This window comes from Hippocampus guttulatus, chromosome 13 (genome assembly GCF_054856545.1).
Source record: "Hippocampus guttulatus isolate MCC_2025c chromosome 13, RoL_Hgut_1.0, whole genome shotgun sequence".
Classification (NCBI taxonomy): domain Eukaryota; kingdom Metazoa; phylum Chordata; class Actinopteri; order Syngnathiformes; family Syngnathidae; genus Hippocampus; species Hippocampus guttulatus.
The window spans coordinates 11,579,431-11,599,209 of record NC_141273.1 but is presented as its reverse complement, the minus strand read 5'-3'; the positions used below and the strand labels follow the sequence as shown (position 1 = coordinate 11,599,209).

The 19,779-nt window shown below is 45.9% G+C and overlaps 1 protein-coding gene across 4 annotated transcripts in view; it reads left to right on the top strand.

The window, feature by feature from the left end:
* LOC147196354 (signal-induced proliferation-associated 1-like protein 1) overlaps positions 1–19,779 on the top strand; it is a 41,622-nt gene that overhangs the window by 13,843 nt on the left and 8,000 nt on the right. For 3 of the 4 annotated variants that reach the window (XM_086127418.1, XM_086127415.1, XM_086127417.1), the window contains exons 2-14: positions 6,763–8,430; positions 8,694–8,824; positions 9,891–10,079; positions 10,164–10,338; positions 12,062–12,165; positions 12,264–12,421; positions 15,180–15,759; positions 15,897–16,171; positions 16,410–16,664; positions 16,752–16,895; positions 17,474–17,619; positions 17,715–17,791; positions 18,572–18,981. In XM_086127418.1, the coding sequence (XP_085983544.1) occupies positions 6,951–8,430; positions 8,694–8,824; positions 9,891–10,079; positions 10,164–10,338; positions 12,062–12,165; positions 12,264–12,421; positions 15,180–15,759; positions 15,897–16,171; positions 16,410–16,664; positions 16,752–16,895; positions 17,474–17,619; positions 17,715–17,791; positions 18,572–18,981 (4,124 nt within the window). In that variant the 5' untranslated portion in view covers positions 6,763–6,950. Of the gene's footprint in view, positions 1–4,145; positions 4,715–6,762; positions 8,431–8,693; positions 8,825–9,890; positions 10,080–10,163; positions 10,339–12,061; positions 12,166–12,263; positions 12,422–15,179; positions 15,760–15,896; positions 16,172–16,409; positions 16,665–16,751; positions 16,896–17,473; positions 17,620–17,714; positions 17,792–18,571; positions 18,982–19,779 lie in introns of those variants that run through there. The other variant, XM_086127416.1, reaches the window with a different exon arrangement.

Genomic DNA, 19,779 nt, shown 5'->3' with positions numbered 1-19,779 from the left:
GTACAAATAGCTATTTAATCGGAGTGTGAAATCAAGTGCTTTCGCGGTCGGAGCGTTGTTACATTGCCGCTTGACAAGGGTGAACCGTGGGTTTTGTCATCAGTTTTTGGCAAAGTGCCACCACTTGAGGTTTTAGTGCTTTTAACTTAATGATGCTCGATTAGGCCGCTGCCATTCGCACACATGCATCCTTTGTCTTTCAGACAAATTAACCTGCTTTTAAAGAAGCAGAAGTCAGAGGTCGCGCGAGTGGTGATTACACGTGCACACGATCGTCAGGCGCAGATGGATAATACACACTCCAGCTTTTACAATTCAAAATTGTATTGGACATTTACTTGCCAAGTAATGTTTCAAACGGCGGATACCGCATTGGCGGAGAAAAAGCTCATAAAAATAGACTGAGAACAGTCTGACTGAAAAATGTGAACTCCTGCTGATGTCCCCTCTTTCAGAGCTGTGCCGTGTTCTCTGCATTGCATGCGTTTTAAAAGTTGGAAAACAGTACATAGAATATCTATTGTTCTTTATCTTGTTGTTATTCTACCTCGACTACTAGACTTGCAATTTGGAAGTATACACTACCCACAAAGAGTAAGGTAAGTTTGACCTTGGGGTGGCATTTCAGGAAGAATGTAAAATGCACTTTTGTAATGCCAGCCATAAAAAAAAAAGAGAGAAAAAAAGAAAAAGGCTCAGAAGGCTTATAGAATATTATGTTTTATGACTATGCAAACAAAATCTACCAAATGAATGATTAGACTCTCTACTTTCGTCACACACCAACAAGTTTGTTTCCATTTTATTATATATACCCACGATTTAGTGACCAGCAGTAGTTTGGTTTCACCCAAATTAAATATTTTGGACCCCCCAAAAAGCAGAAAACATGCTTTTTGTAAAAGGAGGTGTATATATATATATATATATATATATTGCGTTATTGCCACCTCAACCATCTGAACAGTCCTTTTTTCTTCCATAAAATATAACTTAATTGATTTAACGTGTGTGTGTGCCTGTACAATATGATGTGCAGAAGTTCTTGAATTTAATGGCCAATTAATCCACTAATCTTTTGGAAACAAGCCCGAGTTGGAGTGGTACCTTTTATATCTGATGTGGAGTTTTATCTGCTTTGTTTTGAGTGATCATATTAAATCTGGCCAGGGATTACAGGTCATGCATAATGGGGAGGAAAAAGAAGTGCAGTGCTCCCTGAAGAAGAATGTAAAAAATTCTAATGAGGTGACCTGGCTGCCAAGCTGGGGTGGTTGGGAGCCAAGGTAACAGGGGTGAACAAAAAAAAAAGTGGAGGTCTGCTTCAGGCTGCACTTCCCCTCTCACTGCACTCGCTGTCCGCCTCCAAGCCGCCAAGTGCATTAGTGAGATGACAAGCCCCCCTGTTGCACATTAAAACATGCAAGCAGCCACTGAACAAAACCGACCGTGGTAGAAATGTTAACGGCTCCACAAAAAGACGCTCCAGTTGCCACACTATATTAAATACCCCTCAGAAATGGCATGAACATGTTGAGAGATGCCTCCGCCGAGTTGAAGCTCTTTTGAAAAAAAAGTGAAGACGTTAACACTGATAGTACATCACAAGCGTATCATCTCCAAGATAGCATGCAAATCACCACCTCGGGCTCGACGCAGAACGGGGACGGCATCGCTACAATCTGATTGGATGCTTTGGAAGTGCTTGGAGGAGATGTCCCCGTATCATTGCCGCATGTTTTAAACATCCTTATCCGTTGCACAACACTCAACTCGACGCAGCACTACTCATTACTTGTCGCCTTTTCTTTGGCAAGAGAAGATACGACCAGCAACCATTTCTAGTGCCTGATCAGCAAAGCTTCGAAGAGTCCTGAGCAGATACCATATAAGTCACGTAACAAGAAAATGCTTACAATATGTCACTGATTTATTACATATGATAATTTGAAACTTTGGTAGACATTTTAGCAAGTATTATGGTAGTTTTCATCTTTGACTTGCTTTCGCGGGCCACTTAAAACGATTTGGCGGGCCACATCTGACCCGCGGGCCTTGAGGTTGAAACCCCGGTTTATAGCATGTCTCTTTTTGACTAAGGCGTTCAATTCGGTGTTTTTTGTTTTTGTTGTTGGGTTTTTTTTCTCTCTCTCTCTCTCTCGCAGTCCTGCAAAACCTTTCAAAGTGGAAAACTGAAACCCTCTCAGGGGAACCGTGCCTAGAAAGTCCTGTGCAATGGAAAAGTGGCATTCGCGTCACTTTTTATGACAAGCAGACCACCTAAACACTGCAATTCACTTCTTCTCTCTAATCAAGTGCCTCTCTGAGTCGGACATTTATTACAAAACCTCCATGGACCACCCAGGTAACGATGTTGTTTATGTTGAAGAAATGGCAACCCCATTTGGTATTTTCCAGTGTCTCAAGGCTTCGCTCCGCCATTGCTCACACACACACACACGCACACAAATAAAGTTCAAGCCTGTTGATGTGGTTTATAGATAAGACAAGTCTGCGCTAGAGATAAAAATCTGTATACAGCACAGGCGCAACTCTACGACTGTCTTCTTGTAGGGGACCGTGATTGAAATCCACTTTGCCAGGGTGACTCTCTACCCATTCCTTTCCGAGCTGTGTCGCAGCGATAGCGAGGGTCTTGGAGTCTTGCCAGAGCAGCACATCACACAATCATGGTGATGATGAATGGTGATACGCTGTCACCAGTGTCTGAGGCGCTTTGACGCCATTTGATGTTTCCACCCATTTGTGGTCAGTTGAACAATTTGTCAGCGCGATGCTCATCTCGTCGTGGCGTGCCCGCTTTGTCTGAAGCGGGGCCCTCGTCAGTCAGCGCGCCCCGGCTGCGTGATTTAGCGCTAAGGCTCAAGTCATGATGTCATGGCGGAGTCAGAAACTTAAAAGTGGAACAGCCAGCCTTGCGTATTTCTCGAAGAATTTGTCTGAGCATGCCCTGCTTCTTTTCCCCTTTGTTGAAACAAACACTCCTCAGTTCCTCTCTCATATTAGGGACATTCCAGAATGTGACTGGACGCTGTTAGTATTCTCGTTTGTCTGCCAGCAAGGCCTGCCGTCTGTTTTTCTCTGAAGTTGCCTGTTCCTCAGACTCACTCCGTCAGACTGGCAAATTAGTGCCTGGGTCTGTGCCAGATGTGCGCACAAGGGCAACCAGGTAGGATTTTGTGCTCATGCAGAATTCCTGAAACTGCCTGTCCACTTGGACTGTCTCAAACACATCTTTTTTCGAATCAATTATCCTGTTGAGGTTCCGTCAATTCTTTTCCTGTTTTCTGTTGAAAGTCACCCCAAACACTAATCATCTCCACCACCAGAAAAAGGTGTCCGCAGCAACTCATGTCGGTGCGGTAGCACAGAAATGGCCAAACATTGCGTAGCACTAAATCACGTTTAAAAAGTATTAATTATAGTTTTGAAGCAGAAATGTGTATCAACCCATTTTTGTGGTCCACTTAACCAAGGTCTTAAATTTGACTTGACTGCCAAAAGCTGCTCCCTTCATCATTTTTGCAAACTTTCCCAGAGTTTTTTTTTTTTGTCATTTCCTCAAAATTTGCTGTTGATTCGACAGTGTCCGATTGAATTACACAATTTACTCAATGTCCGTCATCTGACACTTCTTTCGACATGCGTGATCGTTTATCCCCTCCCTAATGGATGTCGTCAAGGAAAGATGTTTGATCCATTTATGCTGATTCCAAACCAAATCCCTCCGAGATTCTTGTTTCACAGCGTAATCCTTATCTCTCCGACTCCTCTTGCATCTAATTCATCTGGTTTTCCTGGCAGCGCTCGTGTAAACAATCGTAGCAAAGTACCCGTGCCAGACAATTTTCAAAGACTTCACTGTGTTGGAATGAGGCCTCGCTCTTGGCCGGGGCCAGGACAGAGAGATCTTTGTGCCTGCTGCCCATCAGGCCCATCGAGCCCTTCGAGCAGCGTACAATTAGGGAACATGGCGAGCCCATGGACTGTATGGAAGGCAGCCTTTCTGAAAAGCGGCGGCGTCAGCCAAACAACCCCTCAGCCCTATTCATCTCTGCAGCAATTACAAGCTTGTACGGCGAGCTTTCCTGTCCTTTGTCACGGCTTTGAAAACACTTGCCCATTCAACCGGGAAACATCCGTCTTGGTTTTGCCTACTTTAGACTCACTCGTCCAACAATTTGCAGAGGTGCACCAACTTTCCAAGACATGTTGGCTACCAGGATCCCCCTCCCCCACCTCTCTGCCAAGTTTGAGAAGAAGCGTATTTAAGACCAGTCAGGTCTTGTGCTTTGGGTTGAGTAACTCAAAACACAAGGCTGTCCCTTACTCATCGCACGACTCACGTTTCCTGCCCATTGCCTTGTCTCTGCCTCCTACCACGGACGCCACATTTTACGTTTTGTCACAAGTTCCTGAAAGTTCCCCTTTTTTGTGAGTCACTCATAGGTTGGGTCGTCAGATGGCTGTAATTATTCTGTCTGACCCGGAGAGGGCACTCCTCCACGTATGCACGTAGCCTTAGTTTTTTTGGTTTTGCTCTCTTCTCTCTGCACTCACTTTCGAACCAACCTAAGGGGAGGTCAGAGCTAATTAAACTTATCTAGTCAGCTCCAGTCGAGATCTCTGGGAAATGACCTGCAGACCTGTGAAAGGGTAGCGGAGAATGGATGGATTATGGACCACGGGTTGGGTAAAAATGAGATTGCTTGTTATTTTGGTGGTTTCACAGAAGTGCTCTTTAATTGCCTGTCTCTGACAAATACTCTGTGTCCACACACACGCACATACACACACACACTGCTAGTCAATTTAGACCTTTTAACATGACAGCCCCCTTAGTCCAATTATGCCTGTGAGCAAGGAGATAAGGACTGTTTTCAGCCACATGCGTTTGCGTGTTGTTTTTCCACCACAAACATCCTCTCGACGCTTCATCTGCATGTATGTTATGCGCTTGTAAATAATAGCAAATAGGAGAGAGGCTCTTCCGTCAGCAGTATGGCATGAACAATCCTATGCTGAATTAGCAGTACAGAAAGGAGAGTAGCATGTACGATGAGCTTTGGTTATTGTGAGTTCATGGAATACAAGTGCGTTATGGTTAGTGCATTGTAGAGATTGGTATAATAATCAGTTAATGAATTACTGTGTCCAAAACGTAGTGTACCAGAGTATACTGTATCTATTCGGAGTAGCGACAAAGTACTTTGTGTATCGCGCCTTCTCTTATTGTATCTTTCAATGCAAAACTCTCTGATTACTTGACGAGCACATAATAATGAACACCTAACGAGAAGCCGCACCGCCTGGATAGGACCGTGCCCGCGTACTAGCTTAAATAAAGTTAGCGGTGATGTTGCTGATGGCGCCACGCGAATGCGTCGCTGCTGCAGCCATGTCACACGCTGAATGCTTGTGGCTAATAGGATCACAGCCTCAGCCAGTCAGTCAGTAGAACTCTCACCCCCCCCCCCCCCCCCCCCCCACTGTCAAACCACCAAATTGGCTCGATGTTTGCTTTTTTGATGTGCAGCTTGTGGTATTTGATCCTGAAAAATGCAACTCTGCATTACAATTCCGTGCCCATTGCTGCTAAAGAGATGGCGGCCGGCTATGGTTAAGAAGAGGTCTGCCATCATTTTCTTTCTTCTCATGTGTAACCTCTCAACATACATGAGAAAGTCCTTTGGCATTCGCATTGTTTTTGTGCTCAGACCTATTGAGAAGAGGACTACAGTTATGCTAGTGCTTATGTTATTCGTGATGGTGGGACCTGTTGTCCACTCTTGTTCATGTGTGAATTGCTTGTCATTGATTAACAAAATGCATTTGACGGTTTTCACGGCCAATAAAATCTGTCATTTTTTGCCCCCACTAACAACTCCCTTCCCCCAACACAAGCACACACACACACACACACACACACACACGCACTTCCACGCGACTGACAAGACTTTACAAGACGAAGTTACTCCTGCTGACGCCGTCGCATGTCTAATCACATCTGTAAATATTTGTAAAAGCACACATCGTTGTGGCAAGAGCCCACTTCACTGGGTATTTTGTGGGATCTTTCTGTACCAGAAGCTATTGGCCCAATACTTTATTGCACCCCTTTATACTTATGTCATTTAATGTTTTTTTTATTTTATGAGAAATGGAAAGGCACGGTAAATGAAGGCATGTGTGTGGAATCTGCAACACTTTCTTTTACTTTTATTTGAGTAATTTTTCCACCCCTCTAAGTTTGCTGCAAAGTTTGCTGTGAATAAAACATTGCCTAATTGACAGATGTAAAAATTAAAGCAGTAGCTTTTTTTTTTTTTGTCCAATGCATTTCAGTGTCTGTCAATTAAATGTAGATTTTGCCCAGTTCCTATCCTCTGCAAATAGCAGGGGTCCACTGTACTGCGCAAAACTTTTGGGCGATCATAAGATTTCACTGCTGTCCAATAAAACACTGTTTTGTGCAAAAGGAAAAAAAAGAATAATTGTGCAGTCAAAAACAATTGTGTTGCTGTCAAGGCCAAATATAAATAAAAGCAGGGGTGCACTTATGTGGTGCACAGGTGTGCATGTGCGCTGAAAATTTTACAATTGCACCTGATTCAGCTGTCTCCCTGCACATTTGCATACATAGCATTTTGCTTTTCATTTTCAGGGGAATTACTGTATTTGTCGTATAACAGGAAAAAGTATGAGCAAGTACCTCATGATTATTTTTTTGTGTCTTTTCAGGCCTGTGTTTGAAGTAAACCATTCAACAACCGCTATGAAGGCTTGAATGAGCAAGTGACGGGCTTGCCCCTTCCACCCTTTTTTCCCCGCTGACACTCAAACCTGCTCATGAAGTCAGGGAGCAGCAATCCGTTCCAGAGGCAGCCATGTCGACCTGCTGAGTTCCTTTAGCCTTCGGCACTCATGTCATGACCAGCCTTAAGCGCCCACCTATGGAGTGCACCGTCGGGGGCTCCGTCCCTGCCACCAATGAGTTTTACCCTCGCCCCTTGCGCATGGTCAATGGCGGCGTTGTGCCGACCCGCACGGACAATGTCCATGGCACTGTGAGCACAGGAGTGCCAAAGATGGGCGTACGGGCGCGTGTGGCCGATTGGCCGCCAAGAAGGGATGTTTCTCGGGGCTTGTGGCACTCCACCGCAGAGTCCGAAATCATGAGCGTGCCTCTGAAAAATCACATTAAATTAGGATCATTTATTAGCCCTCAGGACTCGTCAATGCTGCGAAATATCCACAATACTTTAAAGAATCGAACGCAGGCCCAGGCTAACAACTATTGCACAGACACTCAGTATTGGGCACCAGGAGACCACAGAGGTCCGCCGCGCCGGAACCCACAACCGAGGCGAATCCATCAGCGCAGCAACAGCGACATGACCATCAGTGAGATGGAAGCCGGCGGAGACAGCGGGGAGGACTGGGGTCCACCACTAGGTACCAAATGGTCCCCTCTTCACCGCGAGTATGGCAGCACATCTTCAATAGACCAGCACGGGGCTGCTGGTGAAAGCTTCTTTGAAATGCTTAAAGGCTACCAAGGCGAAGTGGACCAGCGCAGCCCAGCTCCAGCTCGACTGGAGGACATGCTGAATGTTCGGCCCAAGCAGGCCACCATTGACCTGTCGGAGAATGCCACGGACGGCCAGGTTCCGAAGCCTAAGGACAGGGAGAAACCTCCAAAGAGACGCACGAAATCGGAGACCGGGGGCGAGTCTATATTTCGTAAGCTTCGTAGCGTGCGGGGCGAGTCTGACTCGCCGCGAGCAGGATCGGATGTGGAGGACAGTCGAATGGAGGAGACGGGGCCGTCGCTAAAGCCGTGGGTCTGTCAGAAAGGCTTCGCCCACTATGACGTCCAGAGCATGCTGTTTGACCTCAACGAAGTGAGTCAGTTGCGGCAGAACGCGGGCAGGAGGAAGAACAACATCACCACCGGGGCTTCTGCCGCCGCCGTTGCTTCGGCTACCTCCACCCTTTCATCCACGCACAGCCTTCCGTACAGCTCCCCAAGCAGTAGCCAGGAGGACCTCAACTCCCGAGAAAGCCCTGGCCTGGACTCGGGCGACGAACAGAGCAACGAGATGCTGCTCAGCTGCCCGTGCTTCCGAAATGAGGTCGGCGCAGACGGCAACGGGAGGCACAGACTGGGAGCAAACGGGGGAGGCCATTACGGACTTGTGGGTGGTGTAGCAGGTAGCTGTGGGACCTTGAACGGAGAAGGAAACATGTATGAAAGCGCCGTTAGCACACATTGCACCAATGCTGGTGTCGCCGTGCTGGAGGGACCGAAGGAGGGCCCAAGCACACTCAGCGAAAAGTCCAAACAGTACATCGTGGAGCACGTGGACCTTGGTGCTTACTACTATCGGACGTTCTTCTACTTAAGGGGTAAATGCAAATCACAGATTGGAAATATCAATGAAATATGGTCTAAAATACGGACCTTTCCTCTTTTTCTGTACATTTGTGTTTAAATGTGTTCTGAATGTGCTTGAAAAAAGCTTTTAAAACGTGTATGTTGTAAAACTATGCAAACGTGTTTTTTGTTTATGATCTGTCTGTATCGTGTATTCTGTATTTTTTGTACACATCCTCTGCGATAAATATGGTTTGACTGTAATCCTTCACCTTCAATGCTTCCTCTGCCTCAGAACACTGGAACTACTTTGGGATGGATGACGCTGTAGGTCCAGTAGCGGTGAGCTTGCGCAGAGAGAAGTTGGAGGACGACAAGGAGCACGGCCAGCAGTACAACTACCGCCTCATCTTCAGAACCAGTGAGGTCAGTCACATTGCTTGCCGTAAGCCAATGGGAAAAGCAGCCATATCGAGTCCAGTCCTTTTGAGCTAAGAAGGGACCTTGCAGTGGGAAAAGGCGTTCCCCATCCATGCATCCAGGTTTAATTCCTCTGTGGTAGCCGGAGAAAATGATGTGTCAAATTTGCTGCATATAAGTTTGGCAAAGCCCTTTTATGCTCTACAACAGGGGTATCAAACTCATTTTTGTCGTGGGCCACATTGTACTTCCGGATTCCCTTGGAGGGCCGTTATAAATTTTGGGAAACCGTATAAATGTTTAATGACCTCCACGTATTATATACGCAGCACACAATAAATTGATGGATAACTAGTTTTAAAATCAGAAGTCAAGAATAACGACTGTTATTGTGGCTTATATTTGACAATTTGAAATTTTGGTTCAGACTTCAGCAAGCATCATGGAACTTGACATGCTTGATTTGCTTTCGCGGGCCACATAAAATGATATGGCGGGCCAGATCTGACCCCCGGGCCACATAAAATGATATGGCGGGCCAGATCTGACCCCCGGGCCTTGACTTTGACACCTGTGCTCCACAATGTTCCCAAAGCGATACCCATGACCATTGTCAGACAGCTCCTAACGGTTACCAGGCAGAGGCTTGTTTGTTGCGGACAGGTGCTTGTGATTAAACCCCGCCCCTCGACCCTCGCGCACACACGCATAATGACTGGAGTAACCGCTTCTCGTGTGCCTCCCAAATATGGTGAGCACGGGTTCATTGTGAACACGGCCTGTAATCGAGAAAGTATTCGGGCTGCGTATGATCGCAAAGTGATTGAGTTCAGACTCCAAAGGACTGCACAATACAGACTCTGTGTACTGAGATGATTTCGACTCCGACCTCTTCCTGATTTCCGCTTTTGTTGTTTTAAGTCACCGGTATATTTTTCTGATGTTCGGGGAGGAATTTTGTTATCACAGTATCTCATTCTCCAAGAATAAAAAACAAAGCACAGATTTTTGCGGCGCATTCATTCTACTCTGTCTTTAATCTCCTCCATGCCCGCTGTTTTTGTCCATTCAGCTCACAACACTGAGAGGCTCGATCTTGGAGGATGCGGTGCTTTCCACCTCCAAGCATGGCACTGCCCGAGGGCTGCCTATTAAAGAGGTCCTGGAGTACATTCTACCAGAGCTGGACCTGCCCTGCCTCCGACTGGCCCTCAACACCCCCAAAGTCACAGAGCAGCTGATGAAACTGGACGAGCAAGGAGTAAGAGTTCTTCAAAAACACCACAGGAAGTACCTTCAATTACAGTCTTGGGGAAAAAATTGCTTTGTGTGTTTTTATTCCCAGCTGAGTTTCCAGGTAAAGGTGGGGGTGATGTACTGCCGAGCCGGCCAGAGCACAGAGGAAGAGATGTACAACAACGAGATGGCGGGCCCCGCCCTGGAGGAGTTCCTGCAGCTGTTAGGGGAGAAGGTTCGCCTCAAGGGCTTCACCAAGTACAGAGCCCAGCTGGACACTAAAAGTAAACACTCTCAAAAGCATATGTGTCAAACTATTGGCCCACGGTCCACATCCAGCCCCACATGCAGCTACATGCAGGACATTTGTTGTCTTTGCTATAGAGAAGAACTATATGTTTGAAACAAACGGATTTGTCCTAGGCAGTCAACTGGTTAGCGCGTCGACCTCACAGTGCAGAGGTACCAAGTTCGATTCCAGCTCCGGCCATCCTGTGTGGAGTTTGCATGTTCTCCCCGGGCCTGTGTGGGCTTTCTCCGGGTACTCGGGTTTCCTCCCACATTCCAAAAATATGCATGGCAGGCTGATTGAACACTCTAAATTGCTCTAAAGCGTGAGTGCGGATGGTTGTTCGTCTCCGTGTGCCCTCTGATTGGCTGGCATCCGGTTCAGGGTGTCCCCCGCGTACTGCCCGAAGATGGCTGGGATAGGCTCCAACACGCCCCAACACCCTTGTGAGGATAAAGCGGTTCATAAAATGGATGGAGGGATGGATTTGTGCTACCTGAATGGTGCAAGCGACTAGCGAGACAATAACGGGTCCAACATTTTAAAACTCAAAGGGCCAGATTAACCATTGCCAGAAGTAGCAATAACCAGTCAAACTATTGCACGATGCTTGTGCAAAATAAAATCATAATTTGAGATAGTTGTAACGACAGCAAAACACGCTGAAAAACGTCTCCTATCCGATTCCATAACACGCCACAACATCTCTTTTGAATGGCGTGATGTGAAGCCGTAGTGACACGCAAACCACAAATTCCAGAATGCAGCACAACAGCTGCCTTACTGAACGACTGACCACCCACAGTCATTCTGCAGCTCCAATGCTGTGGTATCACATAACTGAGCAGCTTGAATATTGTAGTACCCGGGGAGTTGACACAGGACTTCCCAGCATGCCTAACGGCAGTTTGTGAACAGTATAATTGCTTGTTTTTTGTTTTTTTTTAAGTTGTTGTTCACAAATTGTCCAGATTGGTTCCCACCGATGGGGATGAGTTCCACAGAATAAAAACAAATATTTGAATTTGTGACTAAGGAACAGCAAATATGTGGGAGATTACTCTAGTCTTCCCACTAGTGATGCACCTTTTTGGGGGGCGTCAACACGCGCAAGTGCACGTGCGTACTGTATATCCTGGTGAAAATGGCTGGATTTTAAGATTTTAAGGGCCCCCCAACAAAACTCATTCAGTAATGCCCTCTGGAACGTTAGCGAAAATACATCCCAGAAATTTGTTCCATTGACCATCATTAAATTCAATCGCCGTCGTAGCAGGAGACACAAAAAAAATTATCCAAAGTACTCACATGCAGATCTCAAATTTATTTGGATTGCATTCAATTTAAAAACACGATTTAAAACACAAGCACACCATATTTTTGGGAGTCGACCAGAACAGCACAAAAGTCAATAGAGTTAACCCATAAATTATTCAGCATCTCCTGGAAATAATACAGGAAATTGAAAATATCAAATCACAATGCACTAACCCCCGCCACCCATGAACAACACAACGATTCAATGGCTAACACATATCCATACCTCACTATTGTCGAGATGGCACGGCGGTACGCGGTGAAATTGATCCCCGTGTGACTCTCACGACAACACTCAAACATAAGAATCCAGCGTAAACTGGATGGCTGTATGGAAGTGACGCTACAATGGCTCTGGACAGAATTACTTTTTCCATTCATTTTTTTTTCACTCCATTCAGCGGACTCTACGGGCACACACTCACTGTACACATCCTACAAGGACTACGAGCTCATGTTCCATGTGTCCACTCTGCTGCCCTACACGCCTAATAATAAGCAACAGGTAAATACGGCAAGTTTGTGTTGTGTGTCTGAATTTATCTGGATTTTTTTCTAATCTCATCACACCTTTCTAACAATTACTTGTGTGTCTTTGGCCAGTTATTGAGAAAGCGCCATATTGGGAACGACATCGTGACCATTGTGTTCCAGGAGCCCGGTGCACACCCCTTCACTCCAAAGGCCATTCGCTCTCACTTTCAACATGTCTTCATCGTTGTGAGGGTGCACGATCCTTGCTCAGACAACACGTGCTACAGGTAAGGCTGTTTAGTTACTAGTAATACTATATCGCATAGGAAAATTGCACTGCGATTGGCTGGCAACCTGTTCAGGGTGTCCCCCGCCTACTGCCCGAAGACAGCTGGGATAGGCTCCAGCACCCCCACGACCCTTGTGAGGATAAAGCGGTTCAGGAAATGCATGGATGGATGGATAGCAAAATTGCATGTTCGGCATCCGGTGTTTTTTAGCATGACTGTTTATTTTTTTCAGTTTAAGATGCATGCTGTAGCTTGTAAAGACAAAATAAAATATAGTAAAGTCGACCGTCCCAAGGTCTGCAGTTTAGAATCTGTGTCCATTTTGAGCATACCACCTTGAGGCTGACAAGATGATTGATGTAAGACGACCAGCTATGAATAAGTCCATGCTGTATCCAGAAACTGAGAATACCCATAATATTTCCAAGTAATTCCCAGTATTGCATGGTTTGGAGTAACCCCGTAAGCTCCTCGCCACTCAGCAGTGCATTAAGACAAAAAGCATAGCCCAGAAGGCATGGGTCTCAGTGAAAGTGAATGCAATGCCCATCATCCCATCCTCCAGGTTCTGTACTGGGAATGGTCGTCTCCTCTCTACATGCAGGGTCATTCAAGAATCGGAGGGCAATTTAGTTTTTTTTTTGTTCATTGACATTATATTTCATTTTGAAAATCAGGTTATTATTTTTTATGAGTTATTTTGTCATATCATATATTTCTGATGTGCTTGGTGCAACCCTCTTATCGATACTCAGGCACCTGAAAAACAAAATAAATAAATCCTTTACAATTATGTAAAGTTTGATTTAATTAACATACTGTTAGAATAGAAAATACAATGTTGTCATGTTTTAAAGTTTCATCTTCAGAGATTTTCACTCGGACACATACTGATGTAATTACGGTAAGATAATCCTTTCATTACAGTAACAGGGTTGCAAATAGGGCTGCAAACCAATCCTAATGTAAGAGTTGTTGCGCAACAGTACATGCCAGTTGTGTGAACTGGTCAGGAGCATATACAGCTAAATAATAAAAAAAGAAAAACTTGATATTAACTTGTCTTTTCTGATATGAGTAACAGGGTTGCATTGGTTTGAGTGACGCACGACCTAAAACAAAAATATTGAAAAAGAATAGGGGCATTTTTTCTGTAGATGATTTTAAATTTCATCGGAGGATTAAAAAAAAAAAGACTTCCAATTCTGGAATGACCCATAAATGAGTTTGTGGCCGTGTAGAGAAAACACTGCACTGCGACTTTCTTCACCCAGCCGATTCTTGGTCTCACCATATCCGCTCCCTTGTTTGAATGGCACACCTCCAAGCAAACACACTGTGTATATATTGTCGCTGCCTCTGCTCCCTTCTCTCCTCTTACCTTTTTTTCATGGCCACTTGCGCACCCTCCCGCATACTTTTGCCTCCCTCGCTCGCTAATGCCTTTGCGGGGCTCGCTCTTCACGCAGGCTGACAATAGAAGCGTCCGCCTTCCTTTTACTCCCAGCCCGCCACTTTGCCTTTGGGCAGCGTGAGACGGAGTGGTCTGAAGGAGTTAGCGGCATGCGCATGAAGTGCTCACTTGAGCCAAACGTGCATGTGATTGGGGAGGATTGTGGAGGGCAGAGTTTCCCATAGCACAGCGAGACTACCTCAGGAGCGGACGGGTCAAACGTGCCTTCTGTCTTGCAACCTACAACCACGTCAAGATCGGACTAAACTTTTTTTTTTTTTTTGAGAGAGAGAGGGACGACTCATGGACACTTTTATTCCTGTTTGGGAAAGTAACTTTTGAGTTTTTAAATGCAACGGGTGACATTCTGATCCTGGATTTCATCCTGGTTGAAATTGAGAGGTGTGGGACAATAGTCGAATTACTCCACCCAGAGGTGCTCACACCCCCCTTGCCTTTGCTTTGTGCACCAGTTTAAGAGCTTAATTCCTAATTGTCAGCGGATTTCCCATGGCTGCCTTTCGCTGATGACCTGCAGACAAATGTTGGTCTGGAGTTTTGTCGAGTTGGTCTGAGTGACTTATAGCAGCCCACTCTAGCTGTCATTGCAAGCAAAGATTCAGGGAACCGGGAGGTAAGTTCCGACTCCTTGAGTTGTTGTTGGTGGAGTGGTTTGGATTCATGACAAGGATTTCACTAGATTACACCCACACAAAAATGCATTCCGCATGTAGTTTCGTGCCGTGTGTTTGATGGCTATGCTTCAATTTGTTGAGTCATCTGATTATTAATAGCTTGCTGTTGGCATTCGATAACATCCGGGTCACACTGGGCCAGAACGGAGCATAAAGAGGAGCGGCCTGGGGCCAGCGGGGTGCTAATCTGCTGCATTAAACCGCTGCCCCATCGTCACACTGGGCTGTAAAGACAGATTGCGTAACTGCGTCTTTGTGTTGGAAATGAAGGCTGTTTGCGTTTGCTAGCTTAAGCCACAGTGGCACTCGTCCAAACCAGAGCAGCGCACAGAGTGGCAGGTTGTCAACACTGGCTGCTGCCCTGTCAAGTCAACTCGGATGGGATGTATAGTATTTATATCCTGAGTTTAGTCAGGCGTACTTTGAAACATTTCTCCTACTGCCAATGGCTGTGTTTAATGAAGTGGATGCAAACTTGTCATCTCAAGAAGTGTCATCTCCACTTCTTCAAGGCCAGCCCCCCCCCCCCCCACACACACACACTCTGACACTTTCACTTTCTCGACTAGTGACTTTTTTTTATTGTATGCCTTTGTTTTCTCCGCAGTGTGGCAGTTAGCCGCTCCCAGGACGTACCCTCCTTTGGTCCACCCGTTCCCAAGGGCGTAACCTTCCCCAAGTCCTCCGTCTTCAGGGACTTCCTGTTGGCTAAAGTCATTAACGCTGAAAACGCAGCCCACAAGTCAGACAAGTTTGGCGCCATGGCGACGCGCACGCGACAGGAGTACCTGAGGGACTTGGCTGAGCGTCACGTGACCAACACTCCAGTAGAACCCACCGGGAAGTTTCCCTTCATTTCCCTGGCGCACAAGCGGCGAGAGAAAGTGCGGCCGTACAGTGGGGCGGAGCTCCGCAGCCTGGGCGCCATAACCTGGCAGGTTCACGCCGAAGACCAGGTGGCAGGTGCGGAGCGTGAATGCCTCTTGGCCGTTTCAAACGACTTCGTAATCCTCCTGGATCAGGAAGCCAAAGCGGTTGTGTTCAATTGTGCCACGCGCGATGTGATTGGTTGGTCAACCGGAAGTCCCGCCTCCTTGAAGATCTTCTACGAGCGCGGTGAAAGCGTGTCACTTCGTTCCATCAATAATAACACAGAAGACTTTGGAGAGGTGGTCAAGAGACTCGAGGTCAGTGGCGGATTGCGTCTGTCTCTGAGCTCAGCTTGTCAGCAAACATTTGACTCTTTTCCAGTGCCTGCTATCTTAGAGTTGGAGGTGCTGATTCTGGATCTTTTTTTTTTTTTTGCATTTATCCTCCATTTTAGCTGTTGACCAAGGGCAGTCAGACCGCAGAAATGACGCTGCGTCGCAACGCTTTGGGCCAGCTAGGCTTTCACGTCAACTTCGAGGGCATCGTAGCTGAGGTGGAGCCCTACGGCTACGCCTGGCAGGCCGGGCTGAGGCAGGGTAGCCGACTGGTAGAGATCTGCAAGGTTGCCGTGGCGTCGCTGTCACACGAACAGATGATCGACCTCCTCAGGACATCCGTCACCGTCAAAGTGGTCATCATTCCTCCGCACGAAGACTCGACACCGCGCAGGTTGAACAGACACACTCTCGATAATACCTGAGGTTGACCTTTTAACCCTTTCATGCACCCTGCAACCTGATAAAATGATACAGTCCACTGTAGTAAACGCTGTCCCTGAAAGGCTTAATCAAGTCGTTGGACTTTTAGCATAATATTTTCAGCCCCCCCCCCCCCCCCCCCCCCCACGCCACCACCACCATTTTTACTGTTGCACAAAAGAATGCATCCAAGCATTTTGTTTCCACAGAGGCTGCTCGGAAATCTATCACATGCCCTTAGTGGACTACAAGAACCACAAGGAGGGAATGCCCTATGAGCTGAAGTTCCCCTTCCGCCCGGCCAGCAACAGCAACACCAAGTGGCCGAGAACATCCTCCAGTCCTCAAACGCGGCCTGCGGGCTCCGGTGGTACACTAATCAAGGCCCCTCCATCAGACGTCGGCACCTCTGCTGCCATGTCGCGCAGTGTGTCCAGTGACGGTCGACCCGTAGTTCCCAAAAGGTTGCCTATAAACCCAAAGTGACCAAACATAAAGACAAAGTGGTATTGCATCTGACCGCTGTGTGGCATCGTCTTGTTTCCGCACAGATATTCACCTGGAAATGAAAACTACGCCCTTGCCTGTTCAATTGTGATGGGCCGCACGCTTCACAACACAAACTCCGCCTCTGCCCTCCCCTACACTGACAACATGAGCTCCAACCACTGGAGGCAGAAGTCCATGCCTGAGGGGTAAGCTCATTTCTCAGTTTCTTGAATCTCACAGTTTTCAAACTCAAAATCCACATTCTACATACAAAACCAATTATTCACCATAAAAATGATGATAAAAATCAATCATCAGGGGAATTATGTAACGGGCTGCGGCAATTATTACGGCTCCCACACAGAACATGAATGCATTGTTCCTGTTTACACAAAAATAGCTGTTTGTTTCTTGCTTTTTGTTTTTGTTATTTTGCTGTACCAACAAAGTAGTGGAACCTCCAAAGTTGTACAATTTAGACTTCAACCAAAATCTTATTGTGCCCCAAAAGTACACCCTGGATTGGTCGCTAGCCAATCACAGGGCACAAATAGATGAACAGGCATACACGCTTGCACACTTATGCATAGTTTAGTCTTCAGTGAACCGAGCACGCATGTTAGGCAAGTGTTGATTCAACCTCAGAAACTTTGAAGCCGATATGTTCAACAGTAGGTCATCGCGCGGCTCTATGGGAAAATGTGTTTTGAAATTTGAACAACTTTGGGAGAAAGAAAGCAAAGCATCTGTCGATTCGTAAATACCCATGGTGCCTCTCTTCTAGGTTTAATAACAACAACTGTCAGTCCCCTGTGTCATCGGCGCGACTGTTGCCTAGTGCCATCAAAATGGGCTCCAGCACAGGAGCCGCTTGGTCCCGAAATGGCGAGAGTGAAGTAGCATGTAGACAGGGGGAAAAAAACACTCACGGTAAGATTGAGTCTTTTTTTTATGGCAGTGTTTGAATAAAAAGTGACATGATACAACAAGGAGAAATTTCTTGTCTGCTGTGTCACCGCCGGCAGAAGCTTCAAAGGCGCTCATTCCTCGACTTCAGCCACCAGAGCAGAGTGGACATATTTCACCGAGCAAGAGTGCTAAAGTGAGTAGGACACATAAACCATTTTGACTTTCCTGAGTGTGAAATCACATTTAGTCCGCGTAAATGTTTTACTTTTTTTATCTACCTTATTTTCTGTCAAATTATTACTGTATATATGTTTTATGTTCAATAAACAAACAAACAAACAAACAATAAATATAATATACACCGGTAATTTAGATTTTATGTATAGTGTCTGTATAATTTCAGTTCTTAAAATGTGCAGTCCACTTGTTTTCATATCATTCTTTCATGAATATTTGAAAAAAAAGTGTTGAAAAGATAAAGCCACAAATGTGTGTGGTTGCATTTATTATTGTAATATGATTTATGACTGACTGACTTTTCTATGGTAGAATTTTGTGAAGTTGACATAGTGAACGCAAGACCTCAAGTCAAAGTGTTTAGTAAGTTAACGCAAATTGAGGAAGAGACTCTGTCTGAAGAGAACTCTTTTAAATTAATTCATGCTAGCCTTTTCTTTAGCATTAGCTTAACCTTTTTTTTGCTTTTTTTTTTATTGTCATCAAGATTTATGTATTGCGTGTTTTCATATAAAATACATGAAAAAAGTTGCATATTAAATCACAGTCCCAATGTGGGGGGGGGGGGGGGGGGGATCACAAAGTATCTTTCTAAATTGTTCAGACCTACACTCTCCACAGCTGATATCATGTTGGTCACTTTCTTTAACAGCAAATTACTGTCGTCGAAACTGAATCCGACTGTGCATACTGAGAATCTGACATCTAAAACATTTCTGTCTTGCGTTTCGCACAGGTGGACGCCCCATATTCCTCCAGCCAGTCCAGCAGCAACACACTGTCAAGCAATGCCTCAAGCTCCACCCACAGCGACGACAAGTGGTACGAGGCGGGCTCACGGTCGGGAGTGCGCGGTGATCTCGAGCTCAGCGCCTACCTTCAGGGCACGTCCACCGACAGCGGCATCGACGCCACGTCCTTCACCGCCACGCAGAGCAGCACGGCCTCTTCCACCGCCGCCTTCAGGGCCGTGGACGGCGTCCCGTGGCAGGACGAGACAGACGGGCAGAGAGGGGCTGACTCTTTGCTGCCCGCTCCTGACTCCCTCGTTCCTGCTGGCAGAGGTGATGAGAATCCATTGAAGAGCCCGTCAGGCCTTCCTGACGACGCTTCCTACCCCCTGAGTGACTCCGCCTCCCACTCCAGGTGTGCATTTGCTGTCATGTTATTTTGTCCTCAAATGTATTTCATAAACAATGGTGCCACATTTTGTATTGAAATGCTGCCAGCTTAATGCTAGCAGTCAATCGAAAAACCGGCTCGCAAAAATTAGCTGTAGGAACACAACAGTTAATATAACAATACTCAAGGGGATATATACTTCATATGATATGAAAAAGGAGCGATCTGAATAAAGTGTGCCACTTTCTTATTCTACTCTTTTTATATCTGTCAGTGTATCTCCCAGTGTGGACCACACTGCCCCTCAGAGGCCAAAGAGGACACAGCATGAATCTATTTATTGTTACTTTTATTTTAATGTATGATTTATATTTTACTTGTTATTAGTTGTTCTTTTCAGTTATATTTATAGCTTTGTAGTTGAACGCTCCATATAATGTTACATTTTTAAATCAATGAATGGTATGGAGCATGCGTACCGGTGCTGTTAATTCAATCTATCACTTTTACAATCTCTTATGTTTGATACAACATCGTGATGTGTCTTTCTTAATTAGAATAACGTTAAAAATGTGGATTTTCGGACAGCTGAAATGGATTAATGGTATTTCAGTTCTTTTCAATCGGGAAAATTGATTTGTTATACAAGTAGATTGAGTTACCAGCTTGGTCATGGAATGAATTAAATTAGTCAAGGTAGCACGGTTCATCATGCATCATCCCAGGTGAAAAAGTCAGACGCTCTGCGGCTTGGGTTCTGAACAAAGGATGTGCCTGTGTATGGATGTGTGTTTGTGTGTGTGTGCGTTCTCTATCCCCCAG